Source organism: Scyliorhinus torazame, chromosome 3 (genome assembly GCF_047496885.1).
Source record: "Scyliorhinus torazame isolate Kashiwa2021f chromosome 3, sScyTor2.1, whole genome shotgun sequence".
NCBI classification, from domain to species: domain Eukaryota; kingdom Metazoa; phylum Chordata; class Chondrichthyes; order Carcharhiniformes; family Scyliorhinidae; genus Scyliorhinus; species Scyliorhinus torazame.
This window is the reverse complement of record NC_092709.1, coordinates 147,350,700-147,374,415: the sequence shown is the minus strand read 5'-3', so window position 1 is coordinate 147,374,415 and position 23,716 is coordinate 147,350,700. Positions and strand designations below refer to the sequence as shown.

The following is a 23,716-nucleotide window of genomic DNA, read 5'->3' as shown; positions in this document are numbered from 1 at the left end:
GCTCATCCCTATTGACCATCCCTATTGACCATCCCTATTGACCATCCCTATTGACCATGCATTGATTGGTTTGTTCGGCCATTTCAAAGGGCAATTGAGAGTCAACCACATTGCTGTAGGTCAGGAGTCATATGAAGGCCAGATCAGGTAAGGATGGCAGATTTCCTTCCCTCAAGGGCATTAGTGAACCCAGTAGTTTTTTAATGACAATAGACAGTTTCATGGTTACTGTTACTGAACGTAAAGAGATTGAGGGACTTTTTGGCCTATTTGACAATCCACCAGTATTGAGGGGTTTTCTATATTTTTTTTGTTTGGTGTGCTACACATCACCTTAAAGTAAGTTTTTGTTTTGTATTATAACAGATATTTCTGGAAAAATTCGCATTTGGGATACCACCCAGAAGGAACACCTATTGAAGTATGAGTACCAACCCTTTGCAGGAACAATCAAAGATATTTGTTGGTCTGGGGATAGTCAAAAAGTTGCAATTGTTGGACAAGGAAAGCAAATGTAAGTCTACAAATTACAGAATAAGGAACAAGTTTAGAAGAAAGAGTGATGAAAACTCAGCAAATTTTGTTTTTTTGGGACGTGTTTACTTTGCGCTGTATTAGTATACTGCATTATGTTCGGATAGCAAAAGATATCAAGTGTTTTTTTTTCAAAATTGAGACTATTTAGATCCTAAAACTGCTGATCTGCAGAAATACTTGATTCCTGTCTTGAAAATTCCTCTATCCAAATTGGGGTAATTGCATCTTTTAGAAAGAGACTAAACTGTGAACACGAATAGCTTTAAAGTTCGTGTTGTTTTTGAATACGCTGGACTTTTCCCATTGCTAGCTCCATGACTCAGTGCTAGTTTCTTCATATTCATTTCCAAAATGCTGCCGAACATGAATATTTCCAGTATTTGCTGTTTATATTTCAGATTTTCAGCATCTGCAATATTTTGCCCTTTTATAGTCATCCTGTGATATATGAAATCCTACAGAGTTCTTAGTCTATCCAATAGGGTAGCACACATTAACTCGAGTGCAAGTTAAAACCTGTGGTTTCATTGATAGAGTTGAAGTTGTTTACATCCTGTGGTCACTGGAAAATCATTTCTAAAGTCTGGACCCTTTTTCTTTTTACATAATTAGTCGCTTGGAAACATCTGAAATTGTTTTTGAGATTAGCAATCAAAATGTTATTTTATAATGTTAATGAGGCACCTCAGAAATTTGCTGTCATCACTTAGAAATGTATCACAGGCAGCAGTTAGCAATGCAGCTATATGTGGAGCATCTTCCTTATGGAATTAGCAACAGTTGCATATGGGACAAGAATGGAAGTGAATTCTATATGGGTGAGTTACTTTGCAGAAAATATTCAGTCTAAGCAACAAATGTAAAGTATAATCTCTAATTAATTGACTGGAAACTCTCTCAATCCCTACAAAACAGTAACATTCTTTGGTGTTTTTAACTGTGCCGCTATGGGGAAATTGTACACCAAGCCCAGGATACATTCCTTAAAGAAATAAGTGAAAACTGGATGAAAATGCAGTTTGAACTCCATTGTTGGTCTAATCATTTCTGAACTTGAATAATGCTAGTGCAAAAAACATCTTAACTCCGTCCTTTTTTAAAAAATTGGCACTCAGTTGGTTGTTGCTAAAGCAGTGTTGGAATCCCAGCAGATCGGGCAGCATCTATGGAGTGAGAAAGAGTTTATATTTTGAGCCCAATATAATATAACTCTTCACCAAAGGGTCATATTAGACTTGATGTTAACTCTTTGCTGGACCCTCTCAATTTTTCCAGCACTTACTGTTCTTATGGTAGTTCCGGTCATTGTCCCAGTCCTATGTGGAATTTATAATAAGTGAAAATTTTTTATAAAGCACAGAAAATATGGATGAAAGTAGGTTATAGGATGCATAACGATAGCCTGTGTTGGATAGAGAATAAGTCAGGAAATGATTTGGTATTTGATGAGAGTAATATAATCATGGAAGATGGTAAACCTCATGTAGATTGGACCAAACCAAATGGGTGAAAGTAGCTAGGAAGATGAGGTCACGGTATGCATTCGTGTTATCCAGAAAAACGTTTGTGTCGACTAGGGAACAGTCTACTTTATTGTAATTGGTTGGCGTTAATTAGGAATCTTGTCGTAAAAGATTCTCTGAAAAAAAGTGATATTTATTTGATAGAATTTCATGCAAAGTTTGAGAGTGATGAAGTTAAATCTGAATGTAGAGTTGAACAAGCTGGAATTCTTAAGGGGCCAGGATAGGGGCGGCACAGTGGTGCCTCACCGCGCCAGAGGCCCTTAGCATTGCTGCCTCACCGTGCCAGAGGCCCGGGTTCAATTCTGGCCTTGGGCAACTGTCTGTGTGGAGTTGCACTTTCTCCCCGTGTCGTGTCTGCATGGGTTTCCTCCAAGTGCTCCAGTTTCCCCTACAGAGGTAGAGGGAGTGAAATAAAGCTGGAGATGAGTGTTGAAGAGATGTGGGGCTTGAAGTTCAGTTTGAGGTCTAACAAGGCTATGAATAAACAGTTATATGCTTCAGCACAAGTGAGGTGACAGGGAGAATAATGTGAGGAATTTGCAAAGTTTTTGTTGGAAGCGGAATTTGTTAAGCACAAAGAAATGTACAGCACAGGAACAGGCCCTTCGGCCCTCCAAGCCCGTGCCGACCATGCTGCCCGACTAAACTACAATCTTCTACACTTCCTGGGTCCGTATCCCTCTATTCCCATCCTATTCATGTATTTGTCAAGATGACCCTTAAATGTCACTGTCGTCCCTGCTTCCACCACCTCCTCAGGTAGCGAGTTCCAGGCACCCACTACCCTCTGCTTAAACAAACTTGCCTCGTACATCTACTCTAAACTTTGCCCCTCTCACCTTAAACCTATGACCCCTAGTAATTGACCCCTCTACCCCGGGAAAAAGCCTCTGACAATCCACTCTGTCTATGCCCCTCATTATTTTGTAGACCTCTATCAGGTCGCCCCTCAACCTCCTTCGTTCCAGTGAGAACAGACCGAGTTTATTCAACCGCTCCTCATAGCTAATGCCCCCCATACCAGGCAACATTCTGGTAAATCTCTTCTGCACCCTCTCTAAAGCCTCCACATCCTTCTGGTAGTGTGGCGACCAGAATTGAACACTATACTCCCAAGTGTGGCCTAACTAAGGTTCTATACAGCTGCAACATGACTTGCCAATTCTTATACTCAATGCCCCGGCCAATGAAGGCAAGCATGCCGTATGCCTTCTTGACTACCTTCTCCACCTGTGTTGCCCCTTTCAATGACCTGTGGACCTGTACTCCTAGATCTCTTTGACTTTCAATACTCTTGAGGGTTCTACCATTCACTGTATATTCCCTACCTGCATCAGACCTTCCAAAATGCATTACCTCACATTTGTCCGGATTAAACTCCATCTGCCATCTCTCCGCCCAAGTCTCCAAACAATCTAAATCCTGCTGTATCCTCCGACAGTCCTCATCGCTATCCACAATTCCACCAACCTTTGTGTCGTCTGCAAACTTACTAATCAGACCAGTTACATTTTCCTCCAAATCATTTATATATACTACAAACAGCAACGGTCCCAGCACTGATCCCTGTGGAACACCACTGGTCACAGCCCTCCAATTAGAAAAGCATCCTTCCATTGCTACTCTCTGCCTTCTGTGACCTAGCCAGTTCTGTATCCACCTTTCCAGCTCACCCCTGATCCCGTGTGACTTCACCTTTTGTACTAGTCTCCCATTGAGGGACCTTGTCAAAGGCCTTACTGAAGTCCATATAGACAACATCCACTGCCCTACCTGCATCAATCATCTTAGTGACCTCCTCGAAAAACTCTATCAAGTTAGTGAGACACCACCTCCCCTTCACAAAACCATGCTGCCTCTCACTAACTTAACTTGGATTTTTTTGCAATGATCAGTTGAAGGAAGCTGTTCCGACTTCAAGACTGTTGTGCAGTCAGACAGCAGCAGTGGCCCAGAATGGTGCTAGCGTGAGAGAGGGGAAAAACATGGCATACCCGTGAAAGTATAATCATCCATTAACGATTTATGCTGCTGAAATGTGTGTAGGGGTCAAATGTGGTAAGAATGGAATCCTGGGAATGACCAGTGTGAGATGAGGACAGAGGAGAAGAACTGTTGCAGAAGTGGCACAGGCTTCGTTGGGACACTTTGAAGAAAGTTCACAGCACTGTAGAGAAGTTAACCATATGCATTGTATCTGTTTATATTGAATAAGAGTATTGATTATGTTTGAATCATTGCAGATATGGAGCCGTCTTCCAGTGGGACACAGGAACTTCTGTTGGCTTGCTTACTGGCCACAGCAAAATTGTAAACAGCATCGCTTTTAAGCCAAATCGACCTTTCCGAGTTGTGACTGGAAGTGATGATTTTAGCTGTGTGTTCTTTGAAGGACTTCCTTTGAAATTCTGCTTTACAATTAAAGTAAGTGGCCTATGATTAAATGTTTTGCTGAACAGACCCCGTTTTGAGTTATGCAGTTAAAACTGTGGCGTAACTAAATTATAATCCCATCATACAAAAGTTCAAACATTTTAAGTAGTTTGCAGTTTTACTTCTCTAAATGAGTAGGTTCATTCAAATTTTCTTTCATTTATGGTTTGTCTAGTTTGTGCTTTGCCGATCACACCTGGGGTGATCATATCTGTGTGTAGACATGATAAAATTGGCAGGTGGTAAGTAAAATCAGAGGATTGATGGAATGGCTCAAAGTTTGATATTGGAGAAATGGGTTTTAACTCGGGGCGCAGGCCCCAGTACTGGGGAACAAGGAGCTGTGCTGTTGGAAATGGCTGCACTTGGACGTCTTTGGGGTCAGTGTCCTGGTGAGTCGTAAAACCAAGTCTGCAGATGGGGCTTTAAACTAAATAGTTAGGGAAGACCTGTAAGGGGTGATTTAGAAAGTCAAATGAGAAACGACAAGGCAAGAGACAAAAGTAGCAATCTGGTAATAGCCAGAGTGTGACAAAGGGATAGATCATTTACACACAAGAGTAGCAAATAGGGTCAAAGAAAAATGATAAGACCAGATTAAAAGCTCTTTATCTGACTGCATACAAGGTATTTGTAACAAGATGGATGACTTAACAGTACAAATGGAAATAAATGAGTGGGATTTGACGGCCATTATGGAGATGTTATGCAAAGGTAACCAAGAAATAACATGGGGAAGAGGTGACTGGGAGTAGTCAGTTCAGCCCCCAAACAACACAGTAAAATAGAGTACAATTCAAGAAATGGGGGATTATATGAATGGTATTGCAATAATTGTGGGCAATTTTAATCATCTTGTAGATTGTACAAATCAAATTGGCAAAGGTAGTCTTGAGTTCACTGTATTTACGTTAGTTTCTTTGGACGTTATGTTCTGGAACTGACTGGGAGCAGACTATTTTCGTTCTGATGATGTGTATTGAGACCAGATTAATAAATTATCTCCTAATAAAGGATTCACTAGGCAAGAATGATCATAACATGATTGAATTTCATGAATAGTTTGAGGGTGAGAAACCTGGGCTGTGACGGCAATTTCAAAGCAATGAAAATGGTGTTGGTGAAAGTGGACTGGTAAAATAGCTTGAAAGGTAAAATAGTAGAGAAGCAGAGGCAGGTATTTAAGAAGATATTTCATAAACCTCAACAAAGATACCTTTCACTGAGAGAGACTCCGAAAGAACAATGTATCATCCTTAACCGGCGAAGGAATTTATAGCTGATATCAAATTGAAATAAAGTTGCGCAATGCTGCAAAAATAAGTGGCACTTCAGTTCTCCCAGTGAGCCAGAGAAGACACAGCCAGAGTGAGACAGAGCCAAGAGTGAGTTTGGGAATTTGAATCTAGGTGGGAATTCGAAGCTGGGTGGGGAGGAAGTGCTTTTTATCCCTGGTAAATAGTGTTTCTGTTTTCTTTTTCTTTTCATTGTTATATTTATTTATTTTTTTCTTTGTTGTTTATTTATTTATTTTTGGGAAATTGAAATTGTTGAAGTTAACTGAAGGTTTAAGACATGGCAGGAGATCTCAGACCCGTGTCATGCTCCTTGTGTGCGATGTGGGAGCTCAGGGTCACGTCCACTGTCCCTGGCTCCTTCACGTGCAAGAAGTGTGTCCAGTTGCAGCTCCTGTTAGACCGCTTGACGGCTCTGGAGCTGCGGATGGACTCACTTTGGAGCATCCGCGATGCTGAGGACGTTGTGGCTAGCACGTTTAGCGAGTTGGTCACACCGCAGGTGAAAGGTACTGAGGGAGATAGAAAATGGGTGACCAAAAGACAGAGCAAGAGTAGGAAGGCAGTGCAGGTGTCCTCTGCGGTCATCTCCCTGCAAAACAGATATACCGCTTTGGATACTGTTGAAGGAGATGGCTCACCAGGGGAAGGCAGCAGCAGCCAGGTTCATGGCACCGTGGCTGGCTCTGCTGCGCAGCTGGGCAGGAAGAAGAATGGCAGGGCTATAGTGATAGGGGACTCAATTGTAAGGGGAATAGACAGGTGGTTCTGCGGAGGCAATCGAGACTCCAGGATGGTATGTTGCCTCCCTGGTGCAAGGGTCAAGGATGTCTCGGAGCAGCTGCAGGACACTCTGGGGGGGAGGGGGGTGAACAGCCAACTGTCGTTGTGCACATAGGCACCAATGATATAGGTAAAAAACGGGACGAGGTCCTACAAGCTGAATTCAGGGAGTTAGGAGTTAAACTAAAAAGTAGGACCTCAAAGGTAGTAATCTCAGGATTGTTACCAGTGCCACGAGCTAGTCCGAGTAGGAATGTCAGGATAGATGGGATGAATGCGTGGCTCGAGATATGGTGCAAGAGGGAGGGATTCAAATTCCAAGGGCATTGGAACCGGTTCTGGGGGAGGTGGGACCAGTACAAACCGGACGGTCTGCACCTGGGCAGGACTGGAACCGATGTCCTGGGGGGGGTGGTTTGCTAGAGCTGGTGGGGAGGGTTTCAACTAATGTGACAGGGGGATGGGAACCGATGCAGGAAGTTGGAAGGTAGTAAAACAGGGACAGAAACAAAAGGCAGTAAGGGGGAAAGTGTAAGGCAGAGAAGCCATAGTCAAAAATCAAAAAGGGTGACCGTACAAGGTACAGTGACTGAGGGGAGCTCAGTGAATAGGACCAGGAATACTAAAAGGAATAAAACGGGAAGTAAAAACATTAATGGTAAGTGACGCGGCAGGTTGTTACATGAAGATATGGGTTCAACGACAAGGAAAATTAGGAGAAAGGTTAAGAGGAAATATAACTTAGGAGAGGTTACTGATTGAGGTGTTAAGATTCAGAACAGAGGTGAAAAAGCCAACATAAGTGTACTTTACCTGAATGCTCGTAGTATTCGGAATAAGGTAAATGAGTTGATGGCGCAAATCATCGTGAATGACTATGATTTAGTGGCAATTACTGAAACATGGTTAAAGGATGGTCACGACTGGGAGTTAAATATCCGAGGGTATCAAACTATTCGGAAGGACAGAGTGGATGGTGAGGGAGGTGGTGTAGCTCTGTTATTTAAGGATGACATCCGGGCAACAGTAAGGGATGACATTGGTGGTATGAGGGATAAGGTTGAATCCATTTGGGTGGAAATCAGGAATAGTAAGGCGAAAAAGTCACTGATAGGAGTAGTCTATAGGCCACCAAATAGTAACATTTATGGTGGGGCAGGCAATAAACAAAGAAATAACTGATGCATGTAGAAATGGTACAGCAGTTATCATGGGGGATTTTAATCTACATGTCGATTGGTTTAACCAGGTCGGTCAAGGCAGCCTTGAGGAGGAGTTTGTAGAATATATCCGCGATAGTTTTCTAGAACAATATGTAATGGAACCTACGAGGGAACAAGCGGTCCTAGATCTGGTCCTGTGTAATGAGTCAGGATTGATTCAGGATCTCATAGTTAGGGATCCTCTCAGAAGGAGCGATCACAATATGGTGGAATTTAAAATACAGATGGAGGGTGAGAAGGTAAAATCAAGCACTAGTGTTTTGCGCTTAAACAAAGGAGATTACAATGGGATGTGAGGAGAACTAGCTAAGGTAGACTGGGAGCAAAGACTTTATGGTGAAACAGTTGAGGAACAGTAGAGAACCTTCCAAGCGATTTTTCACAGTGCTCAGCAAAGGTTTATACCAACGAAAAGGAAGGACGATGGAAGGAGGGAAAATCGACCGTGGATATCTAAGGAAATAAGGGAGAATATCAAATTGAAGGAAAAAAAATACAAAGTAGCAAAGATTAGTGGGAGACTAGAGGACTGGGAAACCTTTAGGGGGCAACAGAAAGCGACTAAAAAAAGCTATAAAGAAGAGTAAGATAGATTATGAGAGTAAACTTGCTCAGAATATAAAAACAGATAGTAAAAGTTTCTACAAATATATAAAACAAAAAAGAGTGGCTAAGGTAAATATTGGTCCTTTAGAGAATGAGAAGGGAGATTTAATAATGGGAGATGAGGAAATGGCTGAGGAACTGAACAGGTTTTTTGGGTCGGTCTTCACAGTGGAAGACACAAATAACACGCCAGTGACTGATGGAAATGAGGCTATGACAGGTGAGGACCTTGAGAGGATTGTTATCACCAAGGAGGTAGTGATGGGCAAGCTAATGGGGCTAAAGGTAGACATGTCTCTTGGCCCTGATGGAATGCATCCTAGAGTGCTAAAAAAGATGGCTAGGGAAATTGCAAATGCACTAGTGGTAATTTACCAAAATTCACTAGACTCTGGGATGGTCCTGGCGGATTGGAAATTAGCAAACGTGACACTGTTTAAAAAAGGAGGTAGGCAAAAAGCGGGTAATTATAGGCCAGTGAACTTAACTTCTGTAGTAGGGAAGATGCTGGAATCTATCATCAAGGAAGAAATAGCGAGGCATCTGGATGGAAATTGTCCCATTGGGCAGACGCAGCATGGGTTCATAAAGGGCAGGTCGTGCCTAACTAATTTAGTGGAATTTTTTGAGGACATTACCAGTGCGGTAGATAACGGGGAGCCAATGGATGTGGTATATCTGGATTTCCAGAAAGCCTTTGACAAGGTGCCACACTGCATAAGATAAAGATGCATGGCATTAAGGGTAAAGTAGTAGCATGGACAGAGGATTGGCTAATTAATAGAAAGCAAAGAGTGGGGAATAATATGTGTTTCTCTGGTTGGCAATCAGTAGCTAATGGTGTCCCTCAGGGATCAGTGTTGGGCACACAACTGTTCACAATTTACATAGATGATTTGGAATTGGGGACCAAGGGCAATGTGTCCAAGTTTGCAGATGACACTAAGATGAGTGGTAAAGCAAAAAGTGCGGAGGATACTAGAAGTCTGCAGAGGGATTTGGATAGGCTAAGTGAATGGGCTAGGGTCTGGCAGATGGAATACAATGTTGACAAATGTGAGGTTATCCATTTTGGTAGGAATAACAGCAAAAGGGATTATTATTTAAATGATAAAGTATTAAAACATGTGCAGAGAGACCTGGGTGTACTAGTGCATGAGTCGCAAAAAGTTGGTTTACAGGTGCAACAGGTGATTAAGAAGGCAAATGGAATTTTGTCCTTCATTGCTAGAGGGATGGCGTTTAAGACTAGAGAGGTTATGCTGCAATTGTATAAGGTGTTAGTGAGGCCACACCTGGAGTATTGTGTTCAGTTTTGGTCTCCTTACTTGAGAAAGGACGTACTGGCACTGGAGGGTGTGCAGAGGAGATTCACTAGGTTAATCCCAGAGCTGAAGGGGTTGGACTACGAGGAGAGGTTCTGTCGGCTGGGACTGTACTCGTTGGAATTTAGAATGATGAGGGGGGATCTTATAGAAACATAAGATTATCAAGGGAATAGATAGGATAGATGCGGACAGGCTGTTTCCACTGGCGGGTGAAAGCAGAACTAGGGGGCATAGCCTCAAAATAAGGGGAAGTAGATTTAGGACTGAGTTTAGGAGGAACTTCTACACCCAAAGGGTTGTGAATCTATGGAATTCCTTGCCCAGTGAAGCAGTAGAGGCTCCTTCATTAAATGTTTTTAAGATAGAGATAGTTGTTTGAAGAATAAAGGGATTGAGGGTTATTGTGTTCAGGCCGGAAAGTGGAGCTGAGTCCACAAAAGATCAGCCAAGATCTCATTGAATGGTGGAGCAGGCTCGAGGGGCCAGATGGCCTACTCCTGCTTCTAGTTCTTATGTTCTTCAGAAGCTTGGGTAACTTTTTTTTAAAAAATAGCGAAGGATGACTGGGAAAAATAATCAAGAGGGAGAAATTAGAATGAGCGAGTAAGCTAGCAAGAAATATAAGTAAGAAGTCTTACAACACTAGATTAAAGTTCAACAGGTTTATTTCAAATCACTAGCTTTTGGAGCACTGCTCTTTCCTCAAAGACCTGAGGAAGGAGCAGTGCTCCGAAAGCTAGTGATTTGAAACAAACCTGTTGGACTTTAACCTGGTGTTCGGCATCTCCACATCAAGAAATATAAGAGCAGGGGCTTCTGCAAGGGCATAAAAAGAAAGAGAGGAACTAAAGTAACGTTGATCTCTTAGAGGATGAGACTGTGCAATTAACAATGAGAAATCAGTGTGGTGATATACGCCAATGAGCCATATCACAGTTGGATGGCGTGAGACCTCCAACCAGCAGGTAGCGGTGCAGACACACCATGTGGTCTCAAGACCAAAGTCATGTGACCCGGGGATCTGTATATAAAGAGAGGCTCATCCGGCCATCTCCAAAGAACACTATGTAAAGGGGAATAAGACATACACTTCTGCTGGCATGTTACATGCAAGTTCCAGAGGAGTAGCTGACCTGTTACATGTAAGTTCCAGAGGAGTAGCAAAACTCCATGATAACGTGCTCTGTATCAGATTGCCATCCTACTGCACGAGACACAATATAAGGATCTTGGTTGGACAGATCAAAGTGTTTGGCGAGTTCAAATTAAAATACAAGGGACCAAACACAACAACCAGGAAATGGCAGAAACTTTGAACAAGTATTTTATATTTGTCTTTATGTTGGACACAAAAAGCATTGATTGTAATCTTCCAAAATTCTCTTGCTTCTGGAAAGTGGACTGAAAACAAAAAATGTAACATCTCTGTTCAAGGAAGATGGGGATGGAAAGCAGGAAACTATAAGCCAGGTAGCTTGACATTTGTTTTGGGAAATTCTTGATTTGATTATTAAGGAAGTCATAGCAGGACGTTTACCAAGTCAGAATATCAAGCAGAGTTAACATTGATGAAAAGGAAGTCGTATATGAAGAGGTTGAGGCCACAACCACATCAGCCATGATCTTATTGAATGGCAGAACAGCCTCGAAGGGCAAATGGCCTACTCCCTATTTCTTATGCAGCAAACCTGCAAGAACGTAGTGGATGAACGTTATTAGTTATTCAGAAAACAAATTCTAACTGAAGTAGAAAACCTTGAAATCAAGTAAAGTATCGTGATTAGAAATGACTAAGGAGATGTAAAAACATGGAATTAGAATTCCGTTGAGCCTTGGCTGTAAAAGAGATAGGAACATGTTGAAATGTTCTCATTATTTTGGACCGTGTTCTGGCAGCTAACTCACTTTCTCCACTAAGTTGAAAATGTGCTAGTATTGAGGCTTGATAGTTTAACTGACAATAGTTTGTACACTGAGTCGGAGGCTTCTCTGGGCTCTTGGGTGGAGAAAATGGCGCAGGCTGCTGCTGTGACTCTGGCCATTCGACTAATTGCTGAGATGCTTACTGGCATCTTGGCAGCGGAATTCGAGAAGCAACCATGGGCTTTGGCTGAGAACCTCCATAAATCAATGGAAGATGCCGTGGCTCCCATTCAGTCGGCGTTTGAGAAGACCAATGAGGTGGATCTCTTGATCTCGCTATCTGTGATAAAACCCTTCCACTGACTCATGGTAAATTTAACCTCCTCAAGGTGTAAAAACTCCCAAGTCACTCAGCCATGCCGAGGTGTTTGGCAGAGTAATCGATCTCCAGCCCATGAGGATCTGCCTCCTTGCCACCAGTGAGGCAAAGGCCAGGATGTCTGCCCCTGTCCAGAGTTCTGCCACAACCCAAACCTACAAGCGCCACCAATCAGCAAGGCTCCAACCCAATGTTCAGGATTGCCGACATTGTCTCAAAAAAGGACCTCCAGACGTTTGCCAGACTTGAACACGACCAGACCATGTGCCCATGGTGTGCCCCCCCCCCCCCCCCCCCCCCCAATCCCCAAACACCGATCGCATCTAGCATCCACTCCTTTAGAAAATAGAAAGTAAGGTGTGCTCAGAACACCACTTTCAGCTCGATGAGACTGCTATGGGCCAGGGCTTAGAGAACCCCAAAGTGTATCATGGAGTTCGCCTGACCCACAACTTTTACTAGATTGTGGTATGGGGAGCACATGGCCCACTCTATAGGTGTGGTACAGCAGAAATGGAAACTTATGGTACAGCAGAAATGGAAAAGTATTGTTTAAAGCAAAACCATGTTTATTCTATGAACTCAAGTTAACCTTCTTAAAACATACAGTGAACATCTTCGCAACCATCAATTCAAATACACCCCCAAAGAATCCTTAACTTCCCAAACAACATCCAGAACACAAAAGAAACACCTGTTAACAGAAGCACATTAGGTTTATCCACCTATCAAATTTGAGCTGTTTGATCCTTTCAGACTCCATGTATGTTTGACCAGGTTCTTTCCTTAAATTTCTAAACCTTTTGTAAGCTTCAGGCACTAGTTTATATGCACCTGAGATGGATTTTTTTCACCTCCTCGTATGACTCGGATACCTCCTCCAGCAGTGATGCAAACACTTCACTAGCCCTACCTACCAGCTTTGTTTGAATCAGTAATACCCACATATCCTGTGGCCATTTCATTTGTTTAGCTACCTTCTCAAATGAAATGAAAAGGGCCTCCACCTCCTCATCAAACCTTGGCAATGCTTGAACATATTTAAATAGATCCCCACCAAGCGTTCGACTATGACGCTCTTTCTCACTCTCCTCACTATCATCCAACTGTACGTTTCCCTTTGTCTGCTAATTTTAACTGACTTTCATGTTTCATGGCCATTTTCTGAAGTTCAAACTCTCTCTCTTTATCTTTTTCCCTGATCTGTATCTCCCTTTCCCTTTCCTTTTCCTCTTTCTTTTTCCTCTCTTTCTTTTTCCTCTCTCTCTCTCTCTCTCTTTCGTATTCAAGCTGCTTTAATTCTTTCTCATGTTCCATTTGTTTAATTTGTAACTGAATTTTTGCCACTTCCAATGAGTCAAACTGTATCTCAGGCAACTTTCAATGCTTAGCCGCCACCATAATTACCTCAACTTTTCGCATTTTGTCACCATGTTAATTGCAATGTTTTGCCAAATCTAACCATCTGCTTTTATTCTCTGTCCGTAAGGTACTGCGTGTGACCGTCTCCACCCCCAAAAACTTCAGAGCCTCTGAAAGAACCATTGTCCACAACACACTTTCTGCTTAAACTGAAATACCACACCTGAAAAGCAACCACAATATGCTCACCCCTCACTGTCTTTAAGTTCACTAAGCCAATCCAATAGATAGACGTTTATCCCCCTCGAGCCCCCAATTTATTATGGGCCAGGGTTTAGAGAGCCCCAGATGGTATCATGGAGTTCGCCTGACCCACAACTTTCAATAGATTTGTGGTATAGGGAGCACACGGCCCACTCTACAGGTGTGGTACAGCAGAAATGGAAATGTATTGTTTAAAGCAAAACAATGTTTATTCTATGAACCTTTTTAAAACATACAGTGAACATCATAGCAACCATCAATTCAAATACAACCCCCAAAGATTACAACACTAAGTAATCCTTAATAACTTCCCAAACAACATCCAGAAGACAAAGGAAACACCTGTTTACAGAAGAACATTAGGTTTACATTCACTACTGAGAACATTTATAATTCTGAATTCACCAAATGATCAAGAGATAGTCTTTTTGTGGTAGAGAGATCAACAGTACACCTGCTCTGCCTGGCTTCAGCTCCAACACTGAAAACAAAACTAAAACACACCCTGCAGCAAACAGCCTAAAACGAAAGTAAAAAGCTGACAGCCCAGCTCCACCCACACTCTGACATCACTGCAGTAATATGAGCAGCCAAACATTTCTTCAAGCGACATTCTCATGACAAACCTCCAAGTGCCACCAATCAGCAAGGCTCCAACACAATGTTCAGGATTGCCGACATAGTCTCAAAAAAGGACCTCCAGACATTTGCTGGATTTGAGCATGACCAGACCATGTGCACATGAAGTGCCGCCCCCTTGACCCCCCAAACACCGATCGCATCTAGCATCCACCCCTTTAGAAAATAGAAAGTAAGGTGTGCTCAGAACACCACTTTCAGCTGGATGTGACTCTGCCTCACACAGGTTGAGTTCATGTTCCTCACTTCAAACCTCCTCCTCCCAAGAGCGGTCCCAGCACCTTGGTCCACTTTGCCTTCACATCCTCAACAGAGCACGTCCCCTCCCCCATCATCTGTCGGTATATATTCGAACTAGAGTAGGATAAGATCCTCTCGAGCAAGGCAGAAGGTTGCTTCATCGGAAAGGCTAAAAAGTACTTTTTGACCGAGCTGTGCACTTGGAAATACACAAACCCAATGAACCCATATTTTTCTTTCAGTTCCCCTAAGCTAGCGAACTCACCCCATTAAAGATAAGTCCCCCACTTTCTTCCCATTGTCATTATTCGAAATATAATCTAGATAGCCCCTGAGATCCTTGCACAGAACACAATATCCGCTAGCACAGCCACATCCAGCCACCACCCCTTTCAATGCCCTTTATCTACCCCCAACTGAAGGTCCATCCAATGTGGGGCATGGTCAGAAATGACCAGTGCTGAGCACTCCAAATTTTTCACCCCTGACACTAGCAATTGGCTTATGACAAAATAGTCAATCCTGGAAAACCTTTGTAGTGAGGAGAAGAACGTGAACCCCCATCCCCCGAGTGACGGAACCGTCAAAGGTCTGTTCTCCATTTTCCCCCAACTGATGTTTCCATAAAAGCAATTGTTAGCAGGAGAGGATCTCAAAGAAATCACTCACGCGCAGGGCTGCTGGTCCTCTCATCATACGGTTTATTTCGCCAGTGGGTAGATGGCATCTGTTAAAGTCCCAGACCGCGTCTCCACCGAACAAAGGAAAACATCAATTCTTATATTTTCAAAACAGCTACACAGCCCATTTGGCTGGACCTTGGCCAATAATATTGCTTATACATTACATGTATTAGTTATATATCCAATTAAGTTCGACATTACATAAAGTGGGTTGGCCCCTTACCAGCCCCTGACTTCATGAAGAAGTCATTCATACTAACTGTTGAAGTTATGTCTCCTGCCTGCCCCTGGAGACCTTGAGCTGGTGAGGATACATAATGCTCAATGTCCTGTGGAGCTGTTACCAGTCGCTGGTGAAGTCTTCCCACTTCTCCCATGTCTGTTTCAATCATTCTTGCCCCCCTGACTAACTCTACTGCCTGTAATTAAATGATGTTGTTTATACCAGTTTGTAACTTAACCCAGCTAATGATTATTCACGAATGTGGCTAGCTCAGCTAACAGCCATTTTGTGTCCTGTCTATTCGTAATTCTTGGGTTATAAAATCACAAGCATTGTTTATACACTATCTATTCCTACAAATTGCCTCTTATACAGGAAACTAAGCCAATGGGTACCTTTTGTCTAAAAGCCCTCTTTCTGAATCTGACTTCAAGAGCAATTAACGCCTTTGCTATACCCCTTTCGACCAGCAAACTTGGCCTAGAATGATCTATCCTTGGGTCGAACACTCAATTGTGTTCTCCTCCCTTAATAAGCTGATGGGTTCCCCCAACCCGGGCCCTGCTGTCAAATCCTGAATGGAAAACCTGGCTCTCCAAAGCTGCGCCTGATCTTGCTCGTGCACTTGGGTCCCCTGAGGAATTTCACATCGGCTCCCAATGAGCAGAAACCCAGGTTCTTTTGACTGTGCCTCCCAGGCCCTGCACATTCCAGGTGACCACCCTCGTAGGGGTACGCTAGTCAGTCTTTACCAACACGAAATGTCATCGCTTCACGCAGGCCCACGGGGACGACCCATCCCACCTAAATGGTGGAGCAGAAGAAGATATCTGGTCACTGTCAAGTTTCCACCTCTTTCCCACTACCCCCTCTAGATCCATCGAGCTCAATAAAACTAGCCTGATAAGTTGCAGCCTCATTCCCCACTTGACTCCTGTTACCAAGCTAACTTTCTAGTGCTAGTAAGGTGACAACCTCATCCCAGGTCCCACCTATTCCTTAATCCCACCTAACCCACCCCAGTCGACATCCCAGCAACTACTAAGCCCATAAAGAAGGAAAATCTTTTTTTTTTTTTAAACAGATGAGGAAACAATGCCATCCAAACCATCTCCACCACCAACCCAACTCAACAAAGTGAACACGAACAATAAAATATAACTTTTTTATAAATTTAGAGTACCTAATTTTTTCCCAATTAAGGGGCAAATAAGCGTGGCCAATCCACCTAACCTGCGCATCTTTGGGTTGTGGGGGTGAAACCCAAGCAGGCATGGAGAGAAAGTGCAAACTCCACACGGACAGTGACCCAGAGCCGGGATCAAATCCGGGTCCTCGGGCGCTGTAGGCAGCAGTGCTAATCACTGCGCTGCCGTGCCACTCAACAGTAAAATATTAACATGCCACCCGCCCGCGTCCCTCAAGCCATGTAAAGATCACAATCTCTGATAAAGCCCTCCGCCTGCTCGGAAGTTTCGAAATAGAAATCTTTTGAGTCAAACATGACCCTTAATTTCGCTGGCACACAAAGCCAAATCACACTCTTTTCGATTAAACAGAAGGCCACCTGCCTTTTCGCCAGATCCATGCCAATGTCCTGATAAATCCTTCCATGTTGCCGTCCCAGTTGATGTTGCGGGCTTTTTTGGCCCACCTGCCTCAGGATCATGCACCTGGACCTATTTTCTAAATCATCCAACTTTGCCTGGAAGCTTCTCGCCCGCTCGGAAGAATAAAAAAAACCAGACTTACTCAGCAATGAAATTGACCGCAAAAAGTGGGATGTTGAAATTGACGTCGAAGAGGAGTGAAAGGGTAAAGTTACAAACGTCGAGCCTGAACAAGGGGGCACCAAAGATAGCGAAGAAAGCAGCTATGGCCATCACCCTCGACATGACAGGGGTGGTAGCCAGAGAATTAAAGAAATTTGGTGGAGAAATGGATGAACGCTTCAAGAAAGTTGGTCAGGAATTGAAGGCTTCATTTAAAGCCATGGTGGAAGAAGCATTGAGCAACTAAGCAAAACAATTAAAGCAGTAGGCGAGCAAGTGGCGAAATTGAAGAATGTGCAGGAGGCCTTATCCCAGCAGGAAGACAGACTTGCATCCTTGGAGGTCGAAATGGTGATTGTCGAAGATAGGGCTTCAAGGCAAAGTTGGATGATTTGAGAAAATAGGTCCAGGCACATGATCCTGAGGCAGGTGGGTCTCCCCGGGGGAGTTGAGGGTGCAAGACCCACCAAATACTTTGCTGCAAAGTATTCCCCATTGATGAGCGGTCATGAGGTATTTGCTGCACCAGAGCTCGACGGGGCACACAGGGCCCGAGGCAGAAACCATGACCAAATGAGCCATCTCAAGCGGTGATCATTCGGTTTCGTAGTTTTCAGAGAAAGGAGTGGATCCTGGAATGGGCCAAGAAAGCCCGCAACATCAACTTTCAGTAAAGCGTTTGATAAGGTTCCCCACGGTAGGCTATTGCAGAAAATACGGAGGCTGGGGATTGAGGGTGATTTAGAGATGTGGATCAGAAATTGGCTAGCTGAAAGAAGACAGAGGGTGGTGGTTGATGGGAAATGTTCAGAATGGAGTTCAGTTACAAGTGGAGTACCACAAGGATCTGTTCTGGGGCCGTTGCTGTTTGTCATTTTTATCAATGACCTAGAGGAAGGCGCAGAAAGGTGGGTGAGTAAATTTGCAGACGATACTAAAGTCGGTGGTGTTGTCGATAGTGTGGAAGGAAGTAGCAGGTTACAGAGGGATATAGATAAGCTGCAGTGCTGGGCTGAGAGGTGGCAAATGGAGTTTAATGTAGAGAAGTGTGAGGTGATTCACTTTGGAAGGAAAAACAGGAATGTGGAATATTTGGCTAATGGAAAAGTTCTTGAAAGTGTGGATGAGCAGAGGGATCTAGGTGTCCATGTACATAGATCCCTGAAAGTTGCCACCCAGGTTGATAGGGTGGTGAAGAAGGCCTATGGCGTGTTGGCCTTTATTGGTAGAGGGATTGAGTTCCGGAGTCAGGAGGTCATGTTGCAGCTGTACAAAACTCTGGTACTGCCGCATTTGGAGTGTTACGTACAGTTCTGGTCACCTCATTACAGGAAGGACGTGGAAGCTTTGGAACGGGTGCAGGGGAGATTTACCAGGATGTTGCCTGGTATGGAGGGAAAATCTTATGAGGAAAGGCTGATGGACTTGAGGTTGTTTTCGTTAGAGAGAAGAAAGTTAAGAGGAGACTTAATAGAGGCATACAAAATGATCAGGGGGTTAGATAGGGTGGACAGTGAGAGCCTTCTCCCACGGATGGAAATGGCTAGCACGAGGGGACATAGCCTTAAACTGAGGGCTAATAGATATAGGTCAGAGGTAGGTTCTTTACGCAAAGAGTGGTGAGGCCGTGGAATGCCCTACCTGCAACAGTAGTGAACTCACCAACATTGAGGGCATTTAAAAGTTTATTGGATAAGCATATGGATGATAATGGCATAGTATAGGTTAGATGGCTTTTGTTTTTTGACTTCCCATGTCGGTGCAACATCGTGGGTCGAAGGGCCTGTACTGCGCTGTATCGTTCTATGTTCTATGTTCTAACTGGGACAGCAACATGGAAGGATTTATCAGGACATTGGCATGGATCTGGCGAAAAGACAGGCGGCCTTCTGTTTCATCAAAAAGAGTGTGATTTGGGTTTGTGTGCCAGCGAAATTAAGGGTCATGTTTGACTCAAAAGATTTCTATTTCGAAACTTCCGAGCAGGCGGAGGGCTTTATCAAAGATTGTGATCTTGACATGGCTTGAGGGATGTGGGCGCGTGGCATGTTAATATTTTACTGTTGGGTGGCCGACAGTGCAGTGTTTAGCACTGCTGCCTACAGTGCCTGAGGACCCGGATTTGATCCCGGCTCAATTCTCGTACCAGCCTCCCCGAACAGGTGTCGGAATGTGGCGACTAGGGGCTTTTCACAGTAACTTCATTGAAGCCTGCTTGTGACAACAAGTTGTTAATAATAATAATATGTCCATCGGGTTTACTCAGTATTGACATTTTTGTGGCCCCTTGACTGAAGTGGGTGGGGTATTCAGTGATTGTGATTTCGGATCAGATCCCACATTTTGTGTATTTGATGTGAGTCAAGTCCGTCGTAACGTCCGCCATGATGATTGGATGCGGCGTTGTTGGCGGACAAAATATTTTGTGAACGCATGTCCTGTCATTGGGGAATATAATGAATTCAATATGAGTGAGTCTATCTCCCCTTCTGTGTTGTGGGAAGTTCTTAAGGTTGTCATCAGGGGGGCGACATTTTCCTACAAAGCACATATTGAAAGGTCTGCGAGGGTGGAGCAGCAGAGGCTGGTGGACTCTATCCTGGAGGTGGACCATCAGTACTCACTTGCCCCTACCCTGGAGTTGCTGGTGAGCAGCAAAAAGCTGCAGACGCAATTTGAATTACTATTAAAGGGTAAGGCCAGCAGCGAAGTTCGAGGAGGGCCTTTTATGAACAATGGGAGAATGCCAGTCGCCTTTTGGCTCATCAGCTTAGGTGGCATGGCTGCTTCCTGGGAGGTTGTGCAGATAAGAGACTCGGTGGCAGCTTGGTTTCCACCCCACCTAAGGTCAACGTGGCTTTTGAAATGCTCTATCGGGATCTCTATAGGTCGGAATCCCCGGAGGAGAATTTGATCATGGCTTGAGTTTTTGGATGGGCCATCATTCCCAGTGGCGGAGAGTGGGGAGGAGTTAGAATCCCTATTGGGCCCTGAGGGAATTATGAAATTAATTGAGTTAATGCAGATGGATAAAGCTCCCAGCCCTCATAGATTCCGTATTGAGTTTTATAATTTTTCAGGACAGTTGGTTCCTTTAATATTAGATATGTTCAATGACTCCTTGTGCTGGGTTTGTTGCCTGTTGCGCTTGCAGAGGCCTCTAGCTCTCTGATCGTGAAGGAGTCTGGAATGTTGTCTGTTTCAAACCAACTTGCTTTTGAACGCAGATGCTAAATTGCTTGCAAAAGTGCTCGCACAGTGGTTGGAGCCCTGCCTCCCAGAGCTAATCTCAGATGACCAGGCAGGCTTCGTCAAGAGTCGGCAATCGTTGGCCAAATATGTTGGCTGTGGAATATTATCCTTCCCCCTCTTCAAGTGCCCGAACAGGAAGTGAGTGTTACCATGGACACGGCAAAAGCATTTGATAGGATGGAGTGGGATGCCTCTTTGAGATTCTTGGGAGGTTTGGTTTTGGGCAAAAGTTAATATCCTGGATTTGTGTACTATATCGGGCTCCCACTGCTAATGTTTGCACAAGTGCCTTGTGCTTGGGTTATTTCCTGCTGAATAGGGGTACAAGGCAGGACTCAACTTCTATTTGCTTTAGTAATTGAACCACTGGCCATAGCGTTAAGATCTTCTGGTTAGTGGAGGGGGATAAATCGGGGAGGGAGCATAGTGTCCTTGTACGCAAATAATCTGCTTCTTTAGGTTACAGACTCTGTTTCCACTATAGATGAGATAATGAAGCTACTGAGGAGTTTTGGCTCCTTTTCTGGGTAGAAGAGCGAATACTTTCCGGTGAACTGCCCAGGGAAGGGGCCTATCTGGGGACATGGTACGCCTGGCCAGACCTAGCTTTCATTATCTGGGAATCACGACTGGGATTCTCTCCATAAATTAAATGATGCTAGTCTGGCAAATGGGGTCAAATCTGACTTACAGAAGTACGATAACCTTCCCCTGTCCTTGGCTGGCAGGGTTAAGTTAATTGATGCTAGTCTGGCAAATGGGGTCAAATCTGACTTACAGAAGTACGATAACCTCCCCCTGTCCTTGGCTGGCAGGGTTAAGTTAATTGATGCTAGTCTGGCAAATGGGGTCAAATCTGACTTGCAGAAGTACGATAACCTCCCCCTGTCCTTGGCTAGCATGGTTCGGACTATTAAAATCAATGTCCTCACGAACTTTTTATTTCTTTTTCAGTGTCCCCCCCCACTTTTCTCCCCAAAGCCGCATTTCTCGGAGTTAAATTAATGTCCTCTTTTATTTGGGGGGCAAGACCCCAAGAATCCCCAGGGCCTTCCTCCAGAGAGATAGATATGTTGTTTAGCTTTACCCAATTTGTTGTTTTATTATTGGACTGCCAATATTGAGAAATAAGGTTATCCGAGTTCAATATGGGAGAAATTGAAAATGTGTTCTTGTAGAGGCTCTGGTTTGAGAGCTTTAGTAACTGCTTCACTTCCGTTCTCTCAAGATTTTCAAATCCGGTAGTTGTGTCCACCCTCAGAATCTGGAAGGACTTCAGAAAGCATTTTAAATTTGGTTCCATATCGTTTTTGACCCCTATCTGCAGGAGTCATCTCTTTGAGCCTTTCGTTTAGACTCTACATTTAGGTTATGAGAGGGGAAGGGTTTGGAGAGGGTTGGGGACCTGTCCGTGAAGGGTGGGTTTGCCAGGTTTGAGGAGCTGTCGGAGAAATTTCAACTTCCAAGGCAATTTGTTTATATTTTTCCATATTTATGATTTTTTTTTTTGCATACGGCTTTTCCTTCTTTTCCCTTGGTACCACCAAGGATTTTGTCTTTGGCCATGTCTGGTGGGGGTGTATTTCTATCAGCGGAGTTGGCTTCATTGAATGAGGTGAAGGGGAAATGGGAGGGTGATTGGTCCTATTCTGGATGCGGAGGTGTGGAGCCAAGCTCTTTGGGAGTTCAACTCCACGTCCTCTAGAGCTCTGTTCAGTTTGATCCAGTTCAAGGTGGTGCACGGTCATCAGACCAAGGTGCGAATGAGTGTTTTTTGCAGGTGGACGACCGGTGTGAGCGGTGTTCTCTGGTGCCAGCGAACATACTCTCCTGGTCTGGTCATGTCCCAATTTATTGAGCTTTTGGATCTCCTTGAACACCATTTCCGAGATTCCTAAAGTCGATCAGGAGCCTTGTCTGCTAGTAGCTGTTTTTGGGGTGTCGCTCTCGCCGGTGCTGCAGATGGGCATGAAGGCGGATGTCCTCGCCTTCGCCTCGTTAAAAATCCGGAGACAGGTTCTGCTTAGGTTACTTATTAGGGGGTCGGTAGAAAGGTTATACATCAGACAGCAGCCATTCATTTCCTTTTTTAAAGAGTCAGTTACCGTTAATTGTTAAGGGGGTTTTAGTTTAATGTTGGGGGTTTAAGATTGGATGTGCTCTTTATTGTTGATTGTGCTATTTTTATATTGTAACTTGAAGCATCTGTTTTGTTGCGTCATTTTATCATGAAAATGTTCAATTAAAAATAAATAAAACTGGCAATAACCTGAATGTGTTCAATTCAATTGTATTCAAAATGCCCATAAGAGTTTCACATGGAGGTTTTTATGCCAATTTCAGACTTGAACTTGTACCAGAATCATCTGTTGTAGGGTGCAGCTCTTGGGCATCTTTGCCAACAGCACCCACATTTCAGGTTTGACAGCCTCTGTTCAGATACTGGGCATATCAAGACAATTTCCTCACCTGCTGTCCATGTGTCTCAAAAACATTGAGAACTAACATTGAGAGTGGCACAGTGGTTAGCACTGCTGCCTCACAGCTCCAGGATCCCAGGTTCAATCCCGGCCTCGGGTGACTGTCTGTGTGGAGTTGCACTTTCTCCCCATTTCTGCCTGGGTTTCTTCCGGGTGCTCCAGGATTCCTCCCACAGCCGAAAGATGTGCAGCTTAGGTGGATTAGCCATGCTAAATTGCCTCTTGGTGTCCCAAAAAAGTTAGATTACGTTACGGGGATAGGGTTGAAGCCGGGGCTTAATTAGTGTGCTCTTCCCTAGGGTGCAGACTTGATGGGCCGAATGGCCTCCTGTATTGTAAATTCTGTGATAACCTTCCAAGCAACCAATTGTCAGAACAAAATAAAGCCTAACGTTGGAATTTTCTGTTAAATATTTTTGCAGTAAGTTGGTATAAGTTGCGATTTTCCAACAATTTTTTAAAAAAAACACATTTGATATGTGCAGAAAATGATAGTTTGAAATTTTTCTATCATATTTCAAATTAATTTATGTGAAAAGATTTGTACTTGAGCTTGTACTTGCCACTGAAAATTTAGTAAACAAGCTGGAAATGCGTTTACTATTTTGCTGTCCCAATTCGAAATACTTTGCTCCTGGGTATATTAACCACCCTTCCTGGAAAGGAGTTATTTGTATATTTTTACCTGTACTTTGAGCATTTAACATTGAGGAAACTGTCAGGTAATAGGAATATTTAAATTTGTCGTGGTTTTAAAAATTAGTTAAATAAGAATCCATAACTTATGTGCTTTAGGTTGTGTGGGGGCAAGTTAGTGCTGATTAGGTA

The 23,716-nt window shown here is 43.7% G+C and overlaps 1 protein-coding gene across 1 annotated transcript in view; it reads left to right on the top strand.

The window, feature by feature from the left end:
- Positions 1-23,716, top strand: part of wdr1 (WD repeat domain 1) — an 83,235-nt gene that overhangs the window by 19,684 nt on the left and 39,835 nt on the right. Inside the window, exons 4-5 of the mRNA XM_072496375.1 lie at positions 367-514; positions 4,307-4,487. Of these exons, the coding sequence (XP_072352476.1) occupies positions 367-514; positions 4,307-4,487 (329 nt within the window). The remainder of the gene's footprint in view (positions 1-366; positions 515-4,306; positions 4,488-23,716) is intronic.